The following is a 24,167-nucleotide window of genomic DNA, read 5'->3' on the forward strand; positions in this document are numbered from 1 at the left end:
AGCAGTGTAGCAAACAGCTTGTGTGGACTAAATTCCTATCTTAAGCAGATCATTGGTAATAATTAGTTAGTTCAGTTTAATTAGTTTTTATTTAATTAAATAAAAACCATTTAATATACTAAAAACTTGTCAATTTTTGTTAAATATTTAAAAGTATTCTCAAATTCTATCATGAAGTAAAATTTCCTTATACTACAGAAAAAAAACCTTTTCACATCGTTATTACAGTAATTTAACATTATTGAAAAAAAAGTTTCATATTATTTTAATTTTTGGGTAATGGGGAGTTGTTCATATTTTGATTATTAACATTTTGACTTTGAATGTATTTCTTTCCCAAGAAAAAAAAGGATGGTGCATGTGAGTTTGTTTGTTTGTTTGATGTGTGTGCTCACATGTTTATTCTAGCTGCTATTGGTGCAGAGCGGAACACGTGGTGCACTGGGCAGTTGTGCATAGTGCACGAACGATTCATTCATTCAAATACTTTATACTTCTTTATATGAAAGATTTATCTAAAATTATATTTGTGTTTTGGGGATAAAAAAGGAAAAAATTGGAGTTAGAGCAGTATTAAAAAATTACAACTTAAGAAACAGCTAAAAATGTTCAGAATTTTTAAGCTTTTTGTGTAAAAGTTTTTATTGTTGTTAGTATATAAATTCATGAACGTTATTAAGTTACAGTTGGTAAAATAATTAAACAAAATCATATGAAATGAAACGTAAAGAATGCATTTTCTTGGCGGGCCACAAGCCTGCCTATTTTCTAGTACCTATAAACATATCGCAGCTCATAAAAATAAAAAATGATAAAAAGTACTTTTCAAGAGTTTTTACTGGGGAGGGTTTCTAACATTTTTCTTTTATAGACAATTTTTGATACCATATTTAAAACTGAAAAATTGAACTGAAAGCTTTCTTTTTTTTTGAATATGTTTTTACATTTTTAAATGCGAATACATATAAAAACAGCAGAACATGATTGAATTTAGAATTACATATTTATATAATTCTTTTGTTATTATATTTTTGTTCCTACAATACTTTTTTTGAAGCTATAAAGTAACATATGTTTAGCATGCAAACATTACGTGTATTTTATTCTGTGATATAAAGTAATTTATAATTAATCATTAAAAGTTACATTCAGCATAATGGTATCATTTATTATGGCAATTAGAATTTATACCAGTAAAGTGTTTACTAAGCCGTGATATGACAATTGCATAATAGTACTGTCAAAACTACAGTTAAAGTTAAAAAAAATAATAAACCAACACAAAGTTCTATTAGTTATCTTCAAATTAAATTATTTTAATTTCAAGATAAAAGTAGAATTTTGTGTTGGTTTATTTTTTGATTGAGTAGAAAGTGTATGTCAAATAAAGCCTCCTGGCAACAGTGATTGTCATGCTGGATGACTTATAACTGCAGTGATAATATACAGTTGCCAGCAGATCAATAACATTTAGTTATTTATATGCTGTGAAATAAATTATGTTGTATTGCTAAATTACAATACATAGTAAAACGTTTTAGTGAAAATTTATGGACATTCTGTATAGTACCATGATGAAATTCATAATAGAATGAAAAAGACAGTTTTGCATTTTAATACGTGTAAACTAGATTATAATGTACTTTTTTTTATTTTTATACTAACGTAGTATTTATAAAGAAATCATTTATTTCATTTTACAAAGATTACAGATAGTTTGAAATTTATGTTAAAAATTCTACATTATATTTGAAGTGCTTTATTTTCAGTTTTCTGTGAATAATGTAACATATTAACTGAAATGAAATTAAAAATACGAAAGAAATAATAAATTTTTCTCTAACTAATATCTGTATGTGTGGAGTTTTTTTTAAGTTTAAATTGTAAAAAAATTGAATGAATGAAATGAATCGTGGTGATTCTCTTACTACCTGGAGGGTTTGAAATTTCTTCTTCGGGGTTGTTTGTCTTATACTAAACTCTCAATGTTTAGATTGTCCTTTTCATACGTACCCTTCTTCTTTATTTTTTATCTCTTTCTTTTCCATATTTGGCTCTGTGAGTTCAACTGTACATGTTCTACGTCCAAGACAACATTCATTTATTGCATTTAATGGTATGATCCGTTAGAAGGAGAGCAGCCTTTGTTTATTATTTGCTAATTGCAAAATAAGCCTAATGTTTGAAGTACCAATTGGGCGTATTTCTTAGAATACTTTTAAAAAATAGATATAATATCAATTTTTCAGTTTTTTTATCAAACTATTTTTATTTATTTATTTTTTTTAACCTCCGATACCACCGTTAGGTATTGCTTAGGATGAGATGAATGAAATTTTTGTAGGATGAGAAAATGCCATGCATGCCTGTGATTCAAACCCGGGACCTTCAAATGAAAGGCCAAGACACTACCACAAATTGTTATTATTTATTGTTTTTTTTAAAACCTCACCCCAAGTGAGGTTTTAAAGGTGAATTAAATTTTCTTAATTTAATGAAACTATTTATTTAATAATTTCATTTGTATTCATATTATTTAATGGATCTCAGCTTTGTTACATATAAGTTCCCTGGAGTTTATGTGTAAAAGTATATTAACTAAACCTTACTACAGTTTAAGAGAAACTGATAATAAAAGAAGTTTACAGGTAAAGAATAGGAGATTTGATGCTAAAGATATATTGACATCAGGAACATAATGTTCTAATCACTGTGGGCAGCACATTTTGGTATAATTTTAATTTGCTATATTTTCATTTTCATATCAATTATATCTATTTTTTTTATTATAAACCAATGCAAGAAAATTATGTATGCATTCAAGAAGTTTGATTGTGAGATGTTTTATGTATACATCCACTGTTAAGTACTCATGCTAAACTATGCGAGTACTACTATAATGTTTAAGATTACAATTATAAAAATTAAAAATAATCTGAAAAAAAGATAAATTTTATTACGGTTACTATAATTCATTCATTTTTATTAATATTAACACAATTTTTAAATATAGAAAATAATAATAATATACTTTTATTTAAATTTTCTAATGTATATAAATTTTTTTTTTAGATGCCATTAGTGAAAATAATCCAAGAGTTATTGATGATTCAAGAGCTCGTAAATTAGCGACTGATTTAAAAAGGTGTTCGTATTATGAGACTTGTGCCACATATGGACTTAATGTTGAAAGAGTTTTTCAAGATGGTACGTAGTAGATTTGAATTTTTTTGTATAATAAATGGCGGCAATTATTATTGTCATTATCCAGTAATAAATTCCAGCTGAATGTATAGAATTTACTCTCAACATTATTTAAATTTGGCGATCTACTGAAATTGGTTTGGGTGTTAGCATTTTTTCTTACTTTGCATCCTAACATCCTTCAATTTTCCAGGATGTTCCTGGCTGTAAAGGAACAATCAGATTATATTAGATACTCTTTACCTTATCATCTTATCCAAGACTTGTAATTATTATTATTATAATTAATTATTTTTGTTATTGAAATATAAACTTTCATTAAAAAACATTTTAAATTTTCCTGGTGGATTAATTTCCAGGTTTTTAGTGATATTATTTACTTAAAAATTATATCATTAAATTATTATTTTTTTTTTTTTTTTGTATAATTTTGAATTAAAATTGATTTTCTTAAATATTATTGTATTTACTTATAATAGAATTTTTATCTGCAATTTTTGGGGAATTAATTTTATTATTTATTCTAATGAAGTAAAATTAGTTAAAATATGTTTAAAAATTTCAAAAGCATTGCATCTAAGAATCTCCAATTATAAAAATTAAAACATGTCATAGGAATTATAAAGAAAAATTCGGAATAATAAAATAAGGATTTTAACTTTTGTATGTATTTTATGAAGTTTAATCCATTCATACCTAATTATTACAGTTTACATTATTGGAAAAATTATTTCACGTATATAAATGTAGTCTTTCTTTATAGGAATAGATGACAGATAACTAAACTGAATAGAGACTTCACAGATTTTCTCATATTATTAAGTTGTTTTATTTGTTTAATTAATTTACTGGAAATCTGCTGTATACATTGTTCTGGAAATAAAAATTTAGATATACAGCTTGAATAGCTGTCTAATTTTTAATTTATACACTATATTTGCCTTCTACATAAATTGGTCATTCTTTTTCTTTTGTAAAACTGACCTAAGCCAATTGGTTTAGGTCAGTTGTCTTTTTTCACTTGTTTTCTATTGCTTGTGAAATATTAAGGGTATTATTTATTTTATAATAGTAATAAATTAATTTTACTACTGACTGTAAATAGTGTAAATACACTAGAGTTGATTGAATTAGTGGTTTGCAGCCGTTCAAGTGTAATCAGAACATTACCATGTTTGTATTATGACATTTAATCTGTCATTTATGTTGACATTAGTTTCATGGTGGGAGTGTTATGTAATATATATTTTCAACGTTATTAGTTAACTTAATAATGCTTTTATCAGTTCACTTTGTACATAATGTATTGTAAATTCTAAAAGAATTAAATTATTGCGAACAATTTAGAAAAAAGTAAACATTCTGTAAAACGAATGTTTATAATATTTTTATTTAGAAAAGTGTTTGTATTCTATCTAAATTTTTCAGTATTTGTTCGAATTATATAAAAAATAATAATAAATAAAAAAATAGCAGCAATTCTATTAAATTTTCTTTTCATTTATTGGATGTGTAATGTAATTCCTTTCCTAATTTTAAAATTAAAAATAATTTTTTCCCAAATAATTTTACTTAATTTCTTATTTGTTTTTTGCCTACTTCTATTTAAAAAATAATATAACTAGATTTTCTAGATTAAAGTGTTAAACCAAAAAATATATAAATTAAAGTTTTACTAAATTACTCTTTCTTAGGTCGCCGTAACATAGTTAAACACATTAAATAAGGTCACAAATATATTAAGTTTAATAAAATTTCAGGTTGATCTAATTAAAATGATAAAAAATAATTGTAAAGATTTATAAAACTCATGTTTCTTTATGTGTATTTAAACTCGAACCTCATTACGTAAGATAAATATAAATATTCAGGAGATCATCTTTTAACAGATTAATATATCCTCTGGTGTGTGTGTGTGTGTGTGTGTGTGTGTGTGTGTGTGTGTGTGTGTGTGTGTGTGTGTGTGTGTGTGCGCGCGCGCGCGCGTGTGCATGTATGTATAATATAATCTGGGGAATTAAAAAATAACACTGGGATTGGTCAACATTTTTATTAATTTATTGATAACATTACAGGTTGTACTTTTATTCAGTATTGTTGCTTAATAATGATTCTATGTTAATCTAAAATTATTTGCGTTTTTAAAATTAGTAAACCTTTTTCAAGAACAAAAGCAGTTTATGAAGTTGATTACTTCAAAATATATTGGATACTCATTCAGTTAACGTTTTTGGATTTTGAAAAAGATTTATTAATCTTGATTTATTTTTCAATATTTTACGATAACTTCATGAGGTTTTGTTTGTGGTCTTACCTTGCCACTTTCTAGACTAGTCTTATTTTCATCTATTGTATTTAGTGAGTTCTTATCATGGCCTTGGAAGCTTTTTGAGTTTGCCCTGTAATAATAATACTTAGAAAAGTAAACAGCTTTTTGAACAGCGGATTAAGAATCTTGTTAATGAATGTTGGTTTATTTTTATCTCTTTTCTAGTCCTTTTTGAATTAGTTAGCACCAAATCATATATGTTTTCCTGTGATTGATATTTTTTATGAAATTAATTTTTAAGTTTGTAGATCTCTGAGATCAAATGTCATCTTTGTTAAAAAAATATAATAATCTGCTGAGAGGACTAATAGGGAAATAAAAAGAGCTGATGCCCATTCCATAAGAAACTTAGTTTAAAATTAAATTAAATGTTCAGAGTGGATTGATGAGTTATCCTTATCATACAAAAAATCTCTGATAAATGAATCTCTGATTTGGACAGTATAGATGTTTGTAGAGTGACCATAATGATAAATTATCACTTAACCTTAGCAGTAATATGACGAGAATGGAAAAAAAATTATATTTGTGTAAACTATGATGAAGTGATAATAGAATATTGACTTGCCGGAGAAATAAAATAATATTACAGTGGCAACATTAAAATTGATCTTTATCAGTAATGGCAGAAATCCAGTTTCAATGTTCAGAAAGAAAGACAATGAAAGCAGTTTTTTTAAATATTTTTTCTTGATTCTCTTGTACAAAAAAGAACAACTATCCATAATTGTAGTACAATTTTTAAATGAATTCCTGGAATAAACCTTAGAATCCATTCCAAAACCAAGACAAGCCATGTTTCTCAGTCTTATTTTTGTTTCCTTTTGTTTCTATTTTCTCATTTATTGGATTATCACCTCTTCAAAGATTTTTTACAGGATATTTTTTCTTGATTCTCTTGTACAAAAAAGAACAACTATCCATAATTGTAGTACAATTTTTAAATGAATTCCTGGAATAAACCTTAGAATCCATTCCAAAACCAAGACAAGCCATGTTTCTCAGTCTTATTTTTGTTTCCTTTTGTTTCTATTTTCTCATTTATTGGATTATCACCTCTTCAAAGATTTTTTACAGGAAAGAAATTCAATATAAATAAGAAAAGATAATTTATGCCTGCTCAGAGTTGATTCAATATGCAACCAAAGGTTTCTACTCTCTGGGATCAAGAAACTTCTAAGCACTTGACAAGTTCTACTCTCCTGGAATGAAGAAACTTTCCAGCACTTGACAAGTACATTATGATTTGCAAGAGGATGTTGTAATATATTATTTAAGGCTTCATAGTATTTAAGTGTAATCAAACAATGGCAATTTATATTCTATCACCTTTCCTTCTTTAGTAAAAAGTTGTTCTTAAACTCTTTCATAGACTCTACATCTTAGTAATTTTTTTTTTTTTATAAATAATATATGACATTAACATAATTGTTGAGGAGTATAATTATTTACATGTTGTTATCTGAATGTGTATTTTATTAACTTGCATTCCAGCTTGCCAGAAAATAGTTCAGCAGAGGTTATCAGCATCTACCACCTGTTTAACAACACCAACTAATTCAAGACCGTCAACTCCAAGTAATCCATTAGCACCTACAAGAGGGATGCATCCTGCTCCATCTCCACCACTTACATTACCAACACCTCAATCACCTAGCCATGCACATACTATTTCTCATAAGGTATTAGTTATATCTAGTGTTATATGATTAACTGTAGTATTTTTTTTTTAATTCATTATATATTTTTTAGCTCGCTTTAGTTAATCTACTGGCTAAACTCGTCATCACAAAATCAGATGATTTTCAAAGTTGAGAGTTCTAAGGTATGAGTCCTTGTAAAGGCAGTTGCTTTTATATGAATTTGAATACTAGACTGTGGATACCGTGTCCTTTGGTGGTTGGATTTCAATTAACCACACATCTCAGGAATGGTCAACCTGAGTCTGTTCAGGACAACATGCTTACTAGTACATTTACACTTACATTTGCAGCTGCAGACCTGGCAAGCCAGTAGCAATAATTGCATTTGCCTAATACATACACATACAGATTTGGCAGCAAGCTGGAAAAACTGATTGATATAATATATATATATATATATATATATATATATATATATATATATATATATACATTTTTTTTTGTTTTTTTAAATAACTTCATTTTTTACAACCAAAAAATTATTTTTTTATAGTTCCGTCATAATGTTTACATATTTTTCTTCCGAATCTATAATCTTTTCTTTGAAAAATAAAGCATTCTCATACATTAAATATAGGTATCCATTTTCATACCTATCATCTCTAGCTAAGAATTATTCATCTCCATTCATGAATGCCTAAAAGTTTTGCACCTGTAAAACATCTAAAATAGATGATACATGACTGTTTTTTCATTCTAAACTATAAATTAGATTTTGCTTGGTTACAGCGGTCATTTTTATACTCTAAATGTGTCTGTTTTAACTTTTTTTCTTATGTTCAATGTGAAAATTTTATATTAAAATAACACATTGTGTTGTGCAGGATAAGGTGTAGTTTTGACTTTTGAGTATTTTTATAATATATTTGAGGTATATTTTTACATTTTTCTATATCATAATTTTTTAAAAGATGTTATCTGTAACAAAAGTTATTGAAGATTAAGTTAGGAAGTGATTTTTATTTACTTAACAATTTTTAAAGATTGATAACCTATATAATGCCTGATAATTTAGCTATGTTTGATGTAAGAAAAAGATTAAAATGAATAGGAAATAATGAAAACAGGAAGTAGGTCATAAAATTTTGATTAGGTAAAAAGTTAGAAAAATTTGATTAGATAGAAATTTAAGTTTTAGATAATAATTTTATATTTTATTATTTTTTCATTTGTTTGTTTTTTTTTTTTTTTGTTATAGGAATCATCTTTAGGTTTGAACAGACAACTTGTACATAATCATAATTTATCATCATCAACTCATCAATTACATAAACCAGTTATAGAAAACAATATATTGGATAATAATAATGTTGCTAAAATACCTCCATCAACACTAGGACCATCAGATAACCTAGCACCACCACCCAAAGATCTACCAACACCGAGTTCAACACCAACTACCACTAGGTAAGTTTAAAAGTTTTTAATAGTACAAGATGAATAATTGAAGAAATACAGTAGTCTTTAATATTCATAAAATGGATTAGTTTAAAATTTCAAATCTTATAAAGTTATAAAAACCATAAACAAAATTTTCTTCCCAGTTTTGGCATGTGTTTTTTTAGGATAAAAGTTAATTATCTCTTTGGATTATGTATAACTAAACATTTGAAAACTTATTGCAGTGTATTGGAGTTTAACTCCAGTTCTCCCAGATGTTGTTTTCAGAAGCAGTTTCACAATATTGGTGTATAACTTTCCTCTGAACTACATCAACTAAACCAAATTTAGCTGGAGATTGAACCTAAAAAAAGGGGAAAAAGAAGTTTATTTTTTTTATTGTTAGCAGTTTACAATTTAAATTGTTTTGAATAATCGCAAGGATTCTTTTATTTGCTCTGATTTAGAATATACCATATCGAATTTCTTATTAGCAGCAAAGGATTGTGACATTTATACTTATTTTGCCAATCTCATGTTTTCTATTATATTAAACTGTGAAGTGATTGTATAAGTAAGGCTTTCCATCTGACTCAAAAATATTATCTAGTGCTCACAATCAGTTAATTTTATTTCAGCTTCAGAAAGAGGATTTTACTTTATTAATAATTTGGATAAAAGCTTTTTGAAATATTACAGTCCTCAGTGAAAAACACGTTTTCAGTATATTGCACAAAGATTGCAATAGAACAAGTTTCATAGTACTCACTTTCCATGAACCTTGTCAATAAGCTTAGTGCAGTTAATAAGAAGAGTAAGAATCTTTTGTTCTACAAAGAATATTAATTACTTTCCTTGTGGTAATAAACATCCTCGTTGTCAAAAAAAACACAGAAGTGCAGTTGTGTATCTGGGGTGTTTGAAATAATTTTCACTACAAATAGTACAGTGGTAGGAAAATTCTACTGCGACAGGAAGCCAAATGTAGCAAGAAGCCAGTCCAACAATCCATCCCCATTCTGAGTTTTGTAAATTTGGAAGAACTTTTACATTTTGAATAGAAATTAAGCATTACAGTAGTTGATTAATAAAAGAATATTTTCAAATAAAAATTCTGTAGGATCTTGAGGTCCTTTTAAGTATTATTGGTTTGGGAATTGAAAGAACAGAAGTACCACTTGAATAAAACTATTTCTAATTAATTGACTGACTAGGAATGCAGTGTTTTTATCATTTTAACAATATAAAAAATAGGTATAATTCAGGTCATTTTTGTAGTTATGTAAAATTTAAATTCTTGTTTGTTCATTTTTAATTTTATCACATTTATTTTTTTAATAAAATCAACTGTTTTTTAACATTGACAAGGTAAGTGATAATTTCATGATTCCTAAAGAAAGCAAAATTTTAATTTTTTTTTAAAAATACAAATTTTTTCTTAATTTAATTTTATCATTTTCCTTTTTTCAAGGAAAACCAGAAGAAGATCAAATTTATTTACACCATCAAAAAAAGGTGATGATAAACTAAGAAATGGTTGCGAATTGGGTAGTGGGAGAGCAATACCACTTAAACAAGGATACCTATATAAACGTAGCAGTAAAGCTTTAAATAAAGAATGGAAAAAGAAATATGTGACATTATGTGATGATGGAAGGCTTACATATCATCCTAGTTTGCATGTGAGTATTGTAATTTATTTATTTATGGTATAATGATTACTACTTTCACTGGATTAGTATTGATGTAATAACAACAACATGTGTTTAATGTAAATATATGTCTGTTTTTGAATTTATTGAACTGTCTGTAACTTAAAAGTATTATTTTTTTATGTACATAAAATATTCGTAGAAAATTTTTGTTAGTTCTTTTTTTGTGAAATAAATACAAATATAGGGTTATACTCATTCGGTAATAGCCTGTGATTAATTAAAGTTGGACATTGCGTAGCTTTTATATATGTTTGAGAAATTATAACTGTTTAATTTTAATTTTATACAAATTATTTTAATAAATGAGCTAATGTATTTTTAAAGATATGTTTTTTTTGTGGTGTTTCATGTTAGAATCTCTAGAGGACTAAAACTATTTTTTGAATTATATTGCATCTGTTATATTAAACATAAAATATTCTATTAATTGTCATCCTCATCTAGTGACATGTCCCTTTTACCATCACTGTTTCCATCCATTTCGTCCCAAGTGTTCTTCAACTCCTTGTAGTTTCCAGTGTTCATCTTATTTATTAATTTCGTCATTCTTCTTTCTTGTTTCGTTTTTCTTTACTGGCCCTTCTAATCCAGTTGTGATTACACTTTCTTTAATCATATGCCCTAACCACCAGTTTCATTTCCTTTTATTTTCTGCATAAATACTCTTTCTTTTTTAATTCTGTTAATTACCTCCTTAATCTTCATTTTATCCATCCAACTTACTTTCTCCATATTCACATCTCAAAACCCTCAATCTAGTCCCTCTCCCTCTTCCTGATTCTGTGCTTTGGTAACCTCTTTCTTACTTTTAAGTCCAGACTCCTATTATATAATAATTTCCTCTTTTTACTGAAGGCTTCCTTTTCCATCACTATCCTTTCTTTTGTTTTTATTGTTCTCTCCAGTCTTCTGTTGCCATATTTCCCACCCAAATATCTGTACTTTTTTATTGTTTTATTAACATTACTTCAGTTTTTTATATATTTAACTCATTCCATATTCTTTCTCTTATTCTTCTTCCAGGGTTATTAACAAACAATCTTTGAAGTGTCATCAGCTAGAATTACCATATTTTCAGCAAACTTTAAGCATATTTCTTCTTCTCTTCTTATATATTCCTTATCATATCTTTAACATAACTGTTGAACAGTGTCAGTGAAATGCAATATCCTTACCTAACACCTATTGTATATTTTTATAAAGAACAAAGCAAAAAATGTGCCATTTTACGCCAGTTGTGTATAGATATGTATTATTATTATTATTGTCAAGGGAAATATTACAAAAAATTGACTACAATAGATCCTTTTTACTAATATGCTTCAAATATAATATTAATATTCTTTAAACATTAGGCATAAAAAAATAAATTTTAACTCTTGAAATATGAAATTTGCTAAACTTCCTAACTCAGCTGTACCAAGGAGTTGAGTTGTACATTATCAATTTGTGTTGTACTTTATTAATTTTCTATCCATTTATTTAAACAGAAGAAAGTGATTTCATCATTGAAAAAATATTTGTTTATCAAATTGTACAAATTGTCTGATTGTAAATACAGTCAAAAAACTGCTTGGTTTTATTTTACATTTATCTAGTCACGCTTAGCATGACATTTTATCTACACATTTTATGTATCACATTTTGTTATTGCAGCATTCTTGTATTATTTAAATACTGCATAAGTAAATGGATAATTTTTTTGAATGTTGTTAATTACACCTGAGTCATATTTTTAGTAACAAACACTACTCTTCTTAGTTACAAACTTCTTCATATATGAATGAAATTTTATTTTTTTTAATTTTTTATAGTGTCTTTGATAGTGTTTTAATACTATCTTGATAAGTTGTTGTAAATAAATGGTTATTTTAACTGTATTTTGCTGATGAAGAATGTGCCTAGGTCTTATGTTTTTTCTATGTTTCTTTCATTTTTTATTTTATTGCTGGAGAGAAATAATTTATGGTTAAAATGAAATTTATGTTAAATTCTTTCAGTAGCTCAAGTTTTTCTAAATAAATTGATATTTATGTTAATTGTCTTTGTAAACATTTAAATAATAAGTTAAAATTTGAAGTTTGGAAAACAGTTGAATTCAAACTGTGTATAAACATTACTCTTACTGCATTAATTATTGTGTTTCCTAAAAGTGCTTAATTTTAAAGTTTAATTTAAATCTAACAGTTTGACCAATTTTATAAAATTTTGATATATTTATGATTGTGTGGGGTACTAAGTTATTTAATGTATTATAAAAACATCTTAAGACAATTTTTTTTTAAGTTGTTTAAAAAAAAAATAATGTTTTCAGTAAATTTATTACTGGCGATCATTTTGGAAATATTAATTTCATAATAGCAGATATTTAAATCAACTTTAAGAAATAAATCATTATCATGTTTAATCAGCTAGAACTCTCTGTATACTTCCACCCAGATGAACTTTCTTAGTGTTAATAAAATTTTGAGGTGAGACTTAACTCTAGGCAGTGATAACTCAAAAATAAACAGATAGGAGCCATCACCTTACTGAAGAAAGTACAAATAAAGTCTACTCTAACTCATTAAGGTTAGTTATTGAAAGTTATGTGTTTGAAAAAATGTCCAAATTTAGCTATATTTTTAAACCTTCTTGTGTTCATTGCTTGTATCCTGACAGATATTATATGCCATCATCTAATTAATATTATTAATGGTATTAATATTATCATATTTTGTGTAGTTTAAAGGTGAAAACTGTAGTAAAGTGTTAAGTGTCTTACAAAAAGAAAGGACAGTATACAGATCATTAGTTATCTAAAAAACTGATTTTCAGTTTACTTCCACTTGTTAGAAATTATAGTATCGTTTTGTATACATATTGAGATATTTTGATGCAGATTTAATTAAGATTTAATTCTGTGAATGAGTTCCCTTCAAAGCATCTATTCTTTTTGTTGTTCAAATACATACAACAAATCTACTGAAACAATTCTCTATACTGTTTTGCCATTAAGATAAAGTCTATACTAAACTGATTTATTTATTAATTTACCTGATGATATATTTACCTAAATATAATGTAATTAGGGAATATATTTCTTACACTTCATTTCATTCTGTTGAAGTTTGAATGTAGCAACAAAATTATCACAGAATTATTAAATTAAGTATTATTATGTTAGTGATAGATTATTAAAATAAAATGGTTTGATATTTTAGGATTATATGGATGATATACATGGGAAGGAGATATCTTTACAGTATGTTACTGTTAAAGTACCAGGTCAAAAACCAAGAGGTTCTAAAACAATTACACCTCCAACTACAAATGGAATTAATGATAGTCTGTCGTCTTTATCTATTACCAGTAAGTATATGATCGTAATATCAAAAAATAAGTGTTATTTATTCTTTAACATTAAAAATAGTTATTTCTTTTTTAGTTTGTAGTCTGTAGGTATATTTCATTACTTTAGAAGCAGAATGTAAACTATTGTTTGAATATTGAAAGGGTTGCATTAATTTTTTTTCTAGTCTTTTGTATGATTATGAAAAAACTCTGGAGCTGGAGCAAACACTTATTAAAGTTGCTTTCTTTGATGTTTAGTGTCCTGCTACCACCTCACATTGATAAATGGTAGATATAACTGTTGGGACTGAATATTACTTGCAGCTCATTCAATGGGAAACCTATTTGTCATTTACCTTATCTAACATGGAATGAGGTGTTTATCATTGTTGTGAATAGTTGTACCATTTCTATAATTGACTTCTTTCTACTTTATTTTAATGGAACATCTAAAATAAAAAAAAAGTATGTATGTAAAATATCAGTAATTGAATTCTGTTCTACTGGATAGTTTTCAGGAAGGAAGTTTATGGTCCTTATTCTAAAAATGGGTTGGTCATAAAATATAGTTTAAGGGTTTAAGGCCATTTTGGATCTGTCTTGTTCCCCTCACACACACACACACACACACTCTCTTTCTCTCTCTCTTTTACACCCTTTCTAAAAGAGAAGTCAAATAAAATTAGAAATGAATTTATGTAAAGGTTTTAAACAATTTTTTCTAGAAGGTAAACTTACAAGAGCTTGGATTCTGTTAAAATTTTGGTTTAAAAGTTATTTAATGGATTTTATAATTCTGAAAGTGTTCTAAAAGTAATTTTTCCTTAATAATAGTAAAAATTATTACTATTATAGTTATTAGTATTATTACTATTAATATTAGAATATTTCAAATTAAAAAACTTGGTTTCTGCTCAAAAATTGTAACCTTACATAAGTTACAAGTATTAAAATAATAGTTATAACATTGTAGTTGTAATATTTCTTGTGCCATTTTATATAACCTAAACATATATATTTATTATTAAACATAAATTTTAACTTATAAAATATTTATTGTGTTAAAATTATATATATTAATTATTTAATTGTAAATATAAATATTTTTTTTAGGTTATCAAGGTAAAGAGAAAAGGCCTCAAGATAAAGTTCAATTAACAGCATTTGAAATACTAAAAGAGCCTGGAAGATTAATACAGCATAGGTTCGTTCTTTTTTAAATTTTATGTATTACATTATTTAAATTTGTGAAGTGTAATATGTAAGTTGACATAGTTTATCTTTCATATAATTCTGTTAGAATTTTAATTTTAAGTTGGAAACTGTGAAACTTTGTGAAGTTGTTGAATGGTAGGAAAGGTCTTATTTTTAGATGTCAAACTCATGGACTGAGGTAAAATAAAAGTTTTGTTCTACGTTATGCTTAATTAGTTCTTAAGTTTACCACTAAAGAAAGTCTGCCCTGTGTTATCAGGCTTTCTCTCTGTTTTATATCTAAACTCACATTTAAGTCATACCTGGTGACATCATATATAAAATATGTAGGAATTACAAAGGATTACTATAATAAAACTTTTTTTAATAACATAAAGTAAAAAGCAAACATATTTTTCAAAAATAAATATTTTTTTCAGAAACAAATCCTGTTTTATTGTTTTATTTTATAAATAATCTTTCAAATTTTGTAAATTAGATTAGAATAATCAATCTAATAAATTTATATAATATTTGTTCAGTTAGATTGTGGTTGAGTTACCTACTTATTTTGTTTATAGAAAAAAAAAATCTTTTTCATTAATTGAGTTGGTTTATATTCGTAAGATATGTAACCCTTAAATTTTTATTATTATTTCAAGTAAAGGTATTTTCAAGAAATTTATTGTTCTTTTTAAGTGTTAAAATGTGTTTTTATTGCCTTTTATATTAAGCAATCATAAATTGTTTTTTGAGTCAGCCAAATTAAAATTCATACTTTTCTCAACAAAATAATTTTAAAAATTACAATGATTTAAAAATAAAAAAAATTACAATTACAAGTAAATTTTTATTCTGTACTCATTTTTGTTTTTTTTGTTTTTTATGTACTGAAAAAAATTAAGTCCCCTTCGCCAAAGTAACATCAATTTGCCTGAAGCTTAATTTATTTTTTTGGGTAAGATATGTTGGCTATGATTTAGAAGGGGGGTGTGAAAAATATTTATGAAAAGATTTATTTTGAATAATGGATGAAGGAATGGATCATTATTTTGAGGATTCAAATTAAAATGCAGTGCTCAGAGAATTATTCGGAAACGGCTTTGATATAAGAGATATGAAAAAGAATAAAACCGAATACCATAAAAGGCATAATAAAGGTTTGGCCCTGGAACAACAAACAGACTAATGAAACCTTTTCCAACTGCAAGTATACAAACATCTGTAAAATGAATATAACAGCTGTTGTAGGCAGTGAAATTTTTGGAACGTATTTACAGTTGTAACAAGATCATTCTAATGGCTTAGTTACAAGATGATTGTAACAAGCCATAACAAGATGATTGTAATGGCTAAGTCATAAAATTTTTATGATTCAAAAAGTAATAAAACTTTTATCACTTAACCATTATACTCATCTTTTTCAATTCCTGCAGATGCATTCAAAAGTGTGATGAACACTTTGAGAAATAACTTACAATTTTTTTTAATCCAGGATCATTACTGTTGATCTAAGCGTAATTATTTTAGATGAACACATTCTTTTTTATTATAAAAACTGTGAATGTTGCCAACAGTTCATTGGGTTTATTGATTATTGAAGTTACAGTATTATTATTATTATTTTTTTTTTTTTTGTAATAAACTCTATTACTCTACAACAAATAGAATTACTCTTTTACTTAATAATTGTTTGAATTTTAAATCATTTTAAGCCCTTATTTTATATTTATCGATATAATCTGTAAAATATTAAATTTTTTTTTCTAGTAATGATGATCCAATGATTACGTCAAATAATTTATTAGTAAATGGAAGTAGTGGTATAGGTGGTATCCTAGCTGATGGCAAGGTTGAAACACCCAATGTTAAGAAAAGACATAGAAGAATAAAAAGTAGTGGAGTTAAAAATCAAGAATGTGAAGGTAATTTTTGTTATTGTTCTTTAAACTTTAATTTTTAATCAATTTATATTTTTCTAAATAAATTGTGTTTAAGCTTTAAAAATTATTACTTAAGAGTTAATATTATTTAATTTAATTTTATGATTTATTTTTTTGTAAACTCTTTGTTTTCATTTTTATTTTTAGATTCTGATGGTTATGAATTTCTAATTGTATCACTTGATAATAAACAATGGCATTTTGAAGCAAACAATTCAGAAGAGCGTGACGAGTGGGTGTCTGCTATTGAACAGCAAATACTTAATTCTTTGCAGGTCAGTTTTAGATTTTATTTCACTCACTTTATGTAAAATAGAACAGTTATTTTTTATTTATCTTTTCTTGTTTTTGTTAAGGGAATGTATTACTGAACATCATTTTGTAAGCACCATCAGACCTTATTTTTATAAAATATGTTTACATCAGCTGATCTGTTCAGCTAGAACATTTTGAAATCTTAGTATTCTAAGGGAATTGTATGATACTTTGAACATTAAAAAAATTGAAAAGAAATTTTAAAACTAATTCAAATTAAAAGCTTTTTCATATCAATGTGCCAATTCCATAAAATGTAGCTGATATTCTGCCCTACAAATAATGTCTTCATTCTGTTTGCAATAGGGATTGGTTGTAAATGAATAGTTTCAGAGAAAATTACTGTGAGCATCATCTCCTGTACCTCAGGTTTATTCACATGTCATAGTCATTAGAAAGATTGGGATAAATAGAGTAAAGCAACAAATAGGAGTACCTCTTCTCAATATGAAACTATACAGTGCATACAGTTTCTTCTCAGTAGTATAAGACTATTATGCAGTTATACTGGCTAAGGCAGTAAACTTCCTAATGGCATTTTCCTTTTTTACCTTATCACTTATTTCTAATTCTCATAACTTACCAATAATGAGAATCTATCCTTATTTCTCATTATAAATTCTGTTGGTGTAGTTAGATTCTTGATGCTGAAGATCATAGAATCTGAAGAGCCCATACATCTTCAGTATCTGGTAGCAAGGCTGCTTGTGGACTGACTCCAAAGATTCTTTTCCTATTTGTTTGTTGCACAAAAAGACCTATTACTGAGGTACCACAGGTAAATCTGGGGCTTCTAACCCTTCTACTAATATCCAGAACATCAGTAGTTTGATCTGGAGCTTATTAGAATTAATTTTTTATTTGCTTACAAGTAATTAAAACCTTCTTGGATGTGTGTATTCAGATGAAGTTATTTACTGAAGTTAACAAATGAAAATAAAATCTGTCCTACTTTAATGCTAAATAACAATCAAGGTTTTTTTTATGCTAATTACTAATTAAATATTTAATAAATAGTATTAATTAAGGAATTGGGTAGTCAATGATGTGCTCTTATAATAATTTCATGGTCCCTTAACACCTGGAATGTTTCAAGAAATCACTTCCTGAAAAGTGAATAGTGTGAAGTCAGTTTATAAAGCCGATAATTAAACTCATGTTTAATTAATTTAATTCATCTTGGCTACAGTTTAACTTCTAAATTGAGAAGTTAATGACACACTGTTTCTTTCTCAATCTAAGGATTGATTTCTCTTCTACATCTCATTTTTGCTAACAACTTCTTCTTTGTTTTTATATTACAACATTCTCACTAATCTTGATCTAATGCTTCTATTACTACTAACCTATACTCTTCCCTTAAGTTGTTCATTTTGAAAAACTGTTGTGCCTGCATAAATTTTCAACAATATGAACTCCTCATTTTAAATTAATCTTTTCCAAAAAGTTCTATTTTCATCAACACTTTTAATAATTTCCTTCTTCCCTTTTGCTGTGTCAGCACTTTATAAAATTTTCTGCATTTTTAACTGACATCACATTTTAAAATCCTCACTTTATTATTTTCATATTCTCTGAAAGTCTGACTTTCTTAGACAAATAATATGTATATTTAATGAAATTGGATAATTGTTCAACTAATAATTGCAGTATATAAAAAATCTAAAGTATTTTTTTTTTGTCTTCAGTCATTTGATTGGTTTGATGCAGCTCTCCAAGATTCCCTATCTAGTGCTAGTCATTTCATTTCAGTATACCCTCTACATCCTACATCCCTAGCAATTTGTTTTACATATTCCAAACGTGTCCTGCCTACACAATTTTTTCCTTCTACCTGTCCTTCCAATATTAAAGCGACTATTCCAGGATGCCTTAGTATGTGGCCTATAAGTCTGTCTCTTCTTTTAACTATATTTTTCCAAATGCTTCTTTCTTCATCTATTTGCCGCAATACCTCTTCATTTGTCACTTTATCCACCCATCTGATTTTTAACATTCTCCTATAGCACCACATTTCAAAAGCTTCTAATCTTTTCTTCTCAGACACTCCGATTGTCCAAGTTTCACTTCCATATAAAGCGACACTCCAAACATATACTTTCAAAAATCTTTTCCTGAAATTTAAATTAAATTTTGATGTAAACAAATTATATTTCTTACTGAAGGCTCGTTTCGCTTGTGCTATTTGGCATTTTATATCGCTCCTGCTTCGTCCATCTTTAGTAATTCTACTTCCCAAATAACAAAATTCTTCTACCTCCATAATCTTTTCTCCTCCTATTTTCACATTCAGTGGTCCGTCTTTGTTATTTCTACTACATTTCATTACTTTTGTTTTGTTCTTGTTTATTTTCATGCGATAGTTCTTGCGTAGGACTTCATCTATGCCGTTCATTGTTTCTTTTAAATCCTTTTTACACTCGGCTAGAATTACTATATCATCAGCAAATCGTAGCATCTTTATCTTTTCACCTTGTACTGTTACTCCGAATCTAAATTGTTCTTTAACATCATTATAAAAGTATTATTCTAAAAAAAAATTTAATTATTTAAAGATAAATTGAAAAACAAGAATATATTCAAAAATTGTTTTTACAAAATTTTACTTAATCTATATGAACATTTCAAATTTTTACACAATCATCATCAGTACGTAGTAATGAAATAGTGTATATAAGTAATACATTTTAAAAATAAGTTATCCATTTGAAAAATTTCTTAAAATTTTTTAGCTAGGTTTGCTCTTCTGACTGGGATTCCGTAAAATTATTAAAGTTATTTGTATTTTATACTCCAAAAACGTGAATACGCTTTGAATAAAAAAATAGTGTTTTAGAAGTGTATTTGCCAATTTATATTTATTATTATTATTGCTTCATTTTATTTAAATTTATTAATTTATTTTATACAAGTAATATTTCCTCTAACAAGTCTATATATTGAATATGATTGCTTAACAGTCAAATTTGTCATGTAGTTTTAGATTTAAAGCACAGTTTTTGTAAGTGATTTTCTTGTTTTCCAATAATCATTTAGCATTGCGTTTTTTGTATTATGTTTTGCCAAAATTAACTCGAGTGATTTTTAATAAACAATCAATTCATTTACATATTTCAGAATTTAAGTGTCTGGCTTATACTGTATACTGACTTGTTAAATTTTTATTTATATTTACTTATGCTCTACTTTTTATTATTCTTGTGTTGTTCAGATTAAAAAGATAAATAACTAAATAAATTTTATGTAACAATTTGCTCATTATTTCATATTATTTAATTACAGGGTAATGAAAGTTGTAAGGGTAAATCAAGGTTACATTCTTCTGTAGAAGCTGCTTCTATACATTCTATCAGAACTAGAGTACCTGGAAATACGCATTGTGTTGACTGTGATGCTCCTAGTAAGTATTATTTCTGATTTGGTTTTGGTATGTGATCATGTGAATGTGTTGTGTATATATTACATTTAAAAAAAAAGTATATATATATATATAATGAAATATAAACCACCAAAACATAGTAAATAGATAAGTTAAACTTAACTTATAATAAATATTAGTTACAAAGAATCAAAATCATATTAATCTCAAGATGGATTTTTACAGGATCCACATCTTCAGTTTTTATTAAATTCTATAATTTCATTAAACATATTTATTTAAAAATTTTGTTAATTTGTTGAAATTGTTTTTTTTTTTTTTAATTTTTAACTTTACTACAGATGAATACGCAAATATTATGTTGTCCAGTAATATTATTACATCATTACAGTACTGAAAATAAACTTATTTATTTACTATTTTTTGGTGATTTATGTTACATTCAATATTAAACTGTATTAGCGCAGTGGTCAATTTGAATTTTCAAAAAATATATGAGTATGTCTCAAAGGTACGTTTTGATACTTCTGGCATGAATTTTTATATCAATTTTTATGAATTATAACAAATGACATTATATTATGTTATTCTCTATTAAATAATTTTCTTTCTCTTTTCTTCATAGATCCTGATTGGGCAAGCTTGAATTTAGGTGTGTTGATGTGTATTGAATGCTCTGGTGTTCATAGAAATCTTGGTTCACATATATCAAGGGTTAGATCGTTAGATCTTGATGAATGGCCGTAAGTTACCAGCTGGATTATCTTTTTGTTTTTTTAATATTACTTTTTAAATTTCAAAATTAGAAATGAATTTTCTATTTCTGCATTGTTATAAAGTAACAATTTGCATGCAGTTAACCTGAATAAAGGCAGTTTGAATATTGATTGCCTTGTTTTAGCTCACTTAAGAGTCTGGCAACTTTGGAAAATCACATTAGGAAAGACATTATTTTTCATCAGTACTTTTTCTACTGCTTGAAATAATAATAAAGTGTAAGCAAAGCAATTGTTACATTTAATATTGTTTACCAGATGATTTTAATTTGTTATAACACAAAATTGTAGTAGATCCCAAAAATTCACATTCACAATGTGTTTGCATTTGGAGAGAAATGTAATCTCTACTCATAATCAGTAAACTAATGTGTGAAGGTGATGTCTGCTGGTTAATCAAAGGGGATTAATGGAAGGAAATCATTTAATTTTTTTTTGCAATTAATGTCAGGATCAATTCATATTTCAAATAAAACAAATAATGAAGGCAAATATTTTCTTTCACCCTAAAACTTCCTGTACAGTATTGTTTTCATAATGATTACTGACTTGCTAAATTTTTGCCAATCAGTTAGTTATGGACATTGAGAATTTGAAAATTTGAGAAAGCCTCTACTCCAAGTAACAAACTGAAACAGTTGAAAATGAAATTAAATATTGCTGAATTAAGAAATTAATTTTAGACTACAGGATTACAAACTATAATATTTCTTATCATTGTATATGCTTTATCAATTTGTAATCAAAATAAAAAAGTGATAGTTGTACAAAAAAAATATACTATTTTCATGTTAATAAATTAATTCTGTAAAAGATAATTTTATAAAATTGTAGGTTTCTCATTCAGTAAATAGTTTTTATTTATTTTTGAACTTGATTGTTTTCTACTACCTCAGTCGCCATTGATAGTATTTGAATCACATCATAAAAAATGTTTTCAAAATGGATAAATAAATATAAAATTCTTTGTTTGTCCTTTATTAAAGGTGTTATGTTTATTCAATCACACTCATCAACAGACTTAATAAAAATTTTAGAGTTTCATATTAAATTGTAATTCTTAAGTTAAGTTTAACTTAGTGATTTTGTATTTCACTTTTTGTTACCTATCGATCAGTCAAAGAAGTTGATTTTATAAATCTTTTAATAATGTTAGGGCTTTATCAGTGTACATTAGTGCTCTCCAAAAAGGTTTAATGAATGTATATTCAATGTAGATGCTTACACTTTTGATATCAGAATTCTGTTGAGCATAAAAAGTTTGTGCTTTAATACCTTTATCATTCATGTACAGCCCTCAGTAAATCTGAGTATAATTTAGGAAAAGAAAGGAATTACTCTTAAGCTTCTTCCTTTCTTTCTTTCTCCTCTCCACAGATGAACTACACAGCCTGTTCTAGCACCTACCTTCTGAAAGGTCTTCCTTGATCTTCACTTCCATACTCAACGTAGCATACCCAGCAGTTGCTCACAAGAATGTCATTTCTACTAATTGAATTTTTCTTGCTGTATTATGAGCCATAATTACTTCCATATAATAAAACGGTTATTACCAGTGTCTTATAAAATTTAATTCTTGTTTCCTTCCTTGTTTTATTTTTAAAAGTTTTGAACAGTTCCACAAATCGCTCTAAACTTGTTCAATTTATTATTAAAAACGTAATCAACTTTAAAAAAATAAGGTAATTAGTATATGGAACTTTTTCTAGTGTAATTTTATCAGTGGACTACTTTTGTTATGACTGGAAATTTACTTTTCAAGGCAATTGTCTTTGGTCTTATTTCTAATATTCAACGTCCATATTTTTATCACCGTATTCCTGTTATAACTTAAGTATTGTTTTCTGCAGGTTATCTTCAGTTTTCTCAACCATTGTCACTTTATCATCTTTGTACAACAAGGAATTTAACCTTTTATCAGCCACTTGTACACCTTTATCTTCCATTTCCTCAGAATCCAGTCAATATAGATATTAAAAAGCATAAGAGATATATTACAACCCTGCTTTACTCCCTTGTTTCTCATAATAGTGGAGGACAATTTATTACCTAATTGAACTACTCGATCAACTGTTTTAAGTATGAAAACTATATCAATGTAAGAACTCTCTTCTAAAATGCATCTCCCCTTCTGCTGTCAGAGACAATCTGCAATAATTTTTAAGCACTCATTAATTATTGAAGTGTAAAGTTTTCGAGTATAAAAATCATTTAGTGAACTGGCTCTATAATTAGTACAACCATTCCTGTTTCTTCCTTTTTGAACAGATTAATCACTTTAAATGCTTTGAGAGGTTGGTATTCTACATTCTTCCTTATGCATGATATATAGTTACAATAATCTTTACTATGTTTAAAAATAATAATAAACATACTTCAGCATATTTACATTAGCTCCTTAAAATTCAGCTTCTATATCTATACTAATCTACCCACTGACTCACTGGCTTTGTTGTTTTAAGTTTTTTACATCTTCCTATTCAGTTTATTTAGTGTGGTCACATCTTTTCTTTTCTGTTTAGCCTCCAGAACCACTGTAAGGTATTATTTCAGAGGATGATGTGTATGAATGTAAATGAAGTGTAGTCTCGTACAGTCTTTGGTCGACCATTCTTGAGATGTGTGGTTAATTGAAACCCAACCACCAAAGAACACCATCATTCACGACCTAGTATTCAAAAGTGTGATCACATCTGGTTAACAGTTAGTTCACTCTATCAGAATTGGAGCATCATACTCACTTGCTCAGTATACCATATATTTTTATAGTGTTTCTCTAACTACTTACCCTCTTCAAATGTGAATTTCTCCTCTAACATCAACATTTACGATTTTCATTTCTTTGTATGCTACCAGTTCCCATCTGCACAAATGATCCTCTATTTCATTAATGAGC

General features: G+C 26.8%; 1 protein-coding gene across 3 annotated transcripts in view; it reads left to right on the plus strand.

The window, feature by feature from the left end:
• Nucleotides 1–24,167, plus strand: part of CenG1A (Centaurin gamma 1A) — a 332,755-nt gene that overhangs the window by 297,667 nt on the left and 10,921 nt on the right. For 2 of the 3 annotated variants that reach the window (XM_075375073.1, XM_075375075.1), the window contains 10 exons: nucleotides 3,073–3,207; nucleotides 7,028–7,215; nucleotides 8,435–8,643; nucleotides 10,088–10,298; nucleotides 13,535–13,682; nucleotides 14,778–14,868; nucleotides 16,629–16,783; nucleotides 16,949–17,076; nucleotides 20,399–20,516; nucleotides 21,121–21,238. In XM_075375073.1, coding sequence (XP_075231188.1) covers nucleotides 3,073–3,207; nucleotides 7,028–7,215; nucleotides 8,435–8,643; nucleotides 10,088–10,298; nucleotides 13,535–13,682; nucleotides 14,778–14,868; nucleotides 16,629–16,783; nucleotides 16,949–17,076; nucleotides 20,399–20,516; nucleotides 21,121–21,238 — 1,501 coding nt within the window. The remainder of the gene's footprint in view (nucleotides 1–3,072; nucleotides 3,208–7,027; nucleotides 7,216–8,434; nucleotides 8,644–10,087; nucleotides 10,299–13,534; nucleotides 13,683–14,777; nucleotides 14,869–16,628; nucleotides 16,784–16,948; nucleotides 17,077–20,398; nucleotides 20,517–21,120; nucleotides 21,239–24,167) is intronic. The other variant, XM_075375074.1, reaches the window with a different exon arrangement.

Source organism: Lycorma delicatula, chromosome 9 (assembly GCF_047948215.1).
Source record: "Lycorma delicatula isolate Av1 chromosome 9, ASM4794821v1, whole genome shotgun sequence".
NCBI lineage: Eukaryota > Metazoa > Arthropoda > Insecta > Hemiptera > Fulgoridae > Lycorma > Lycorma delicatula.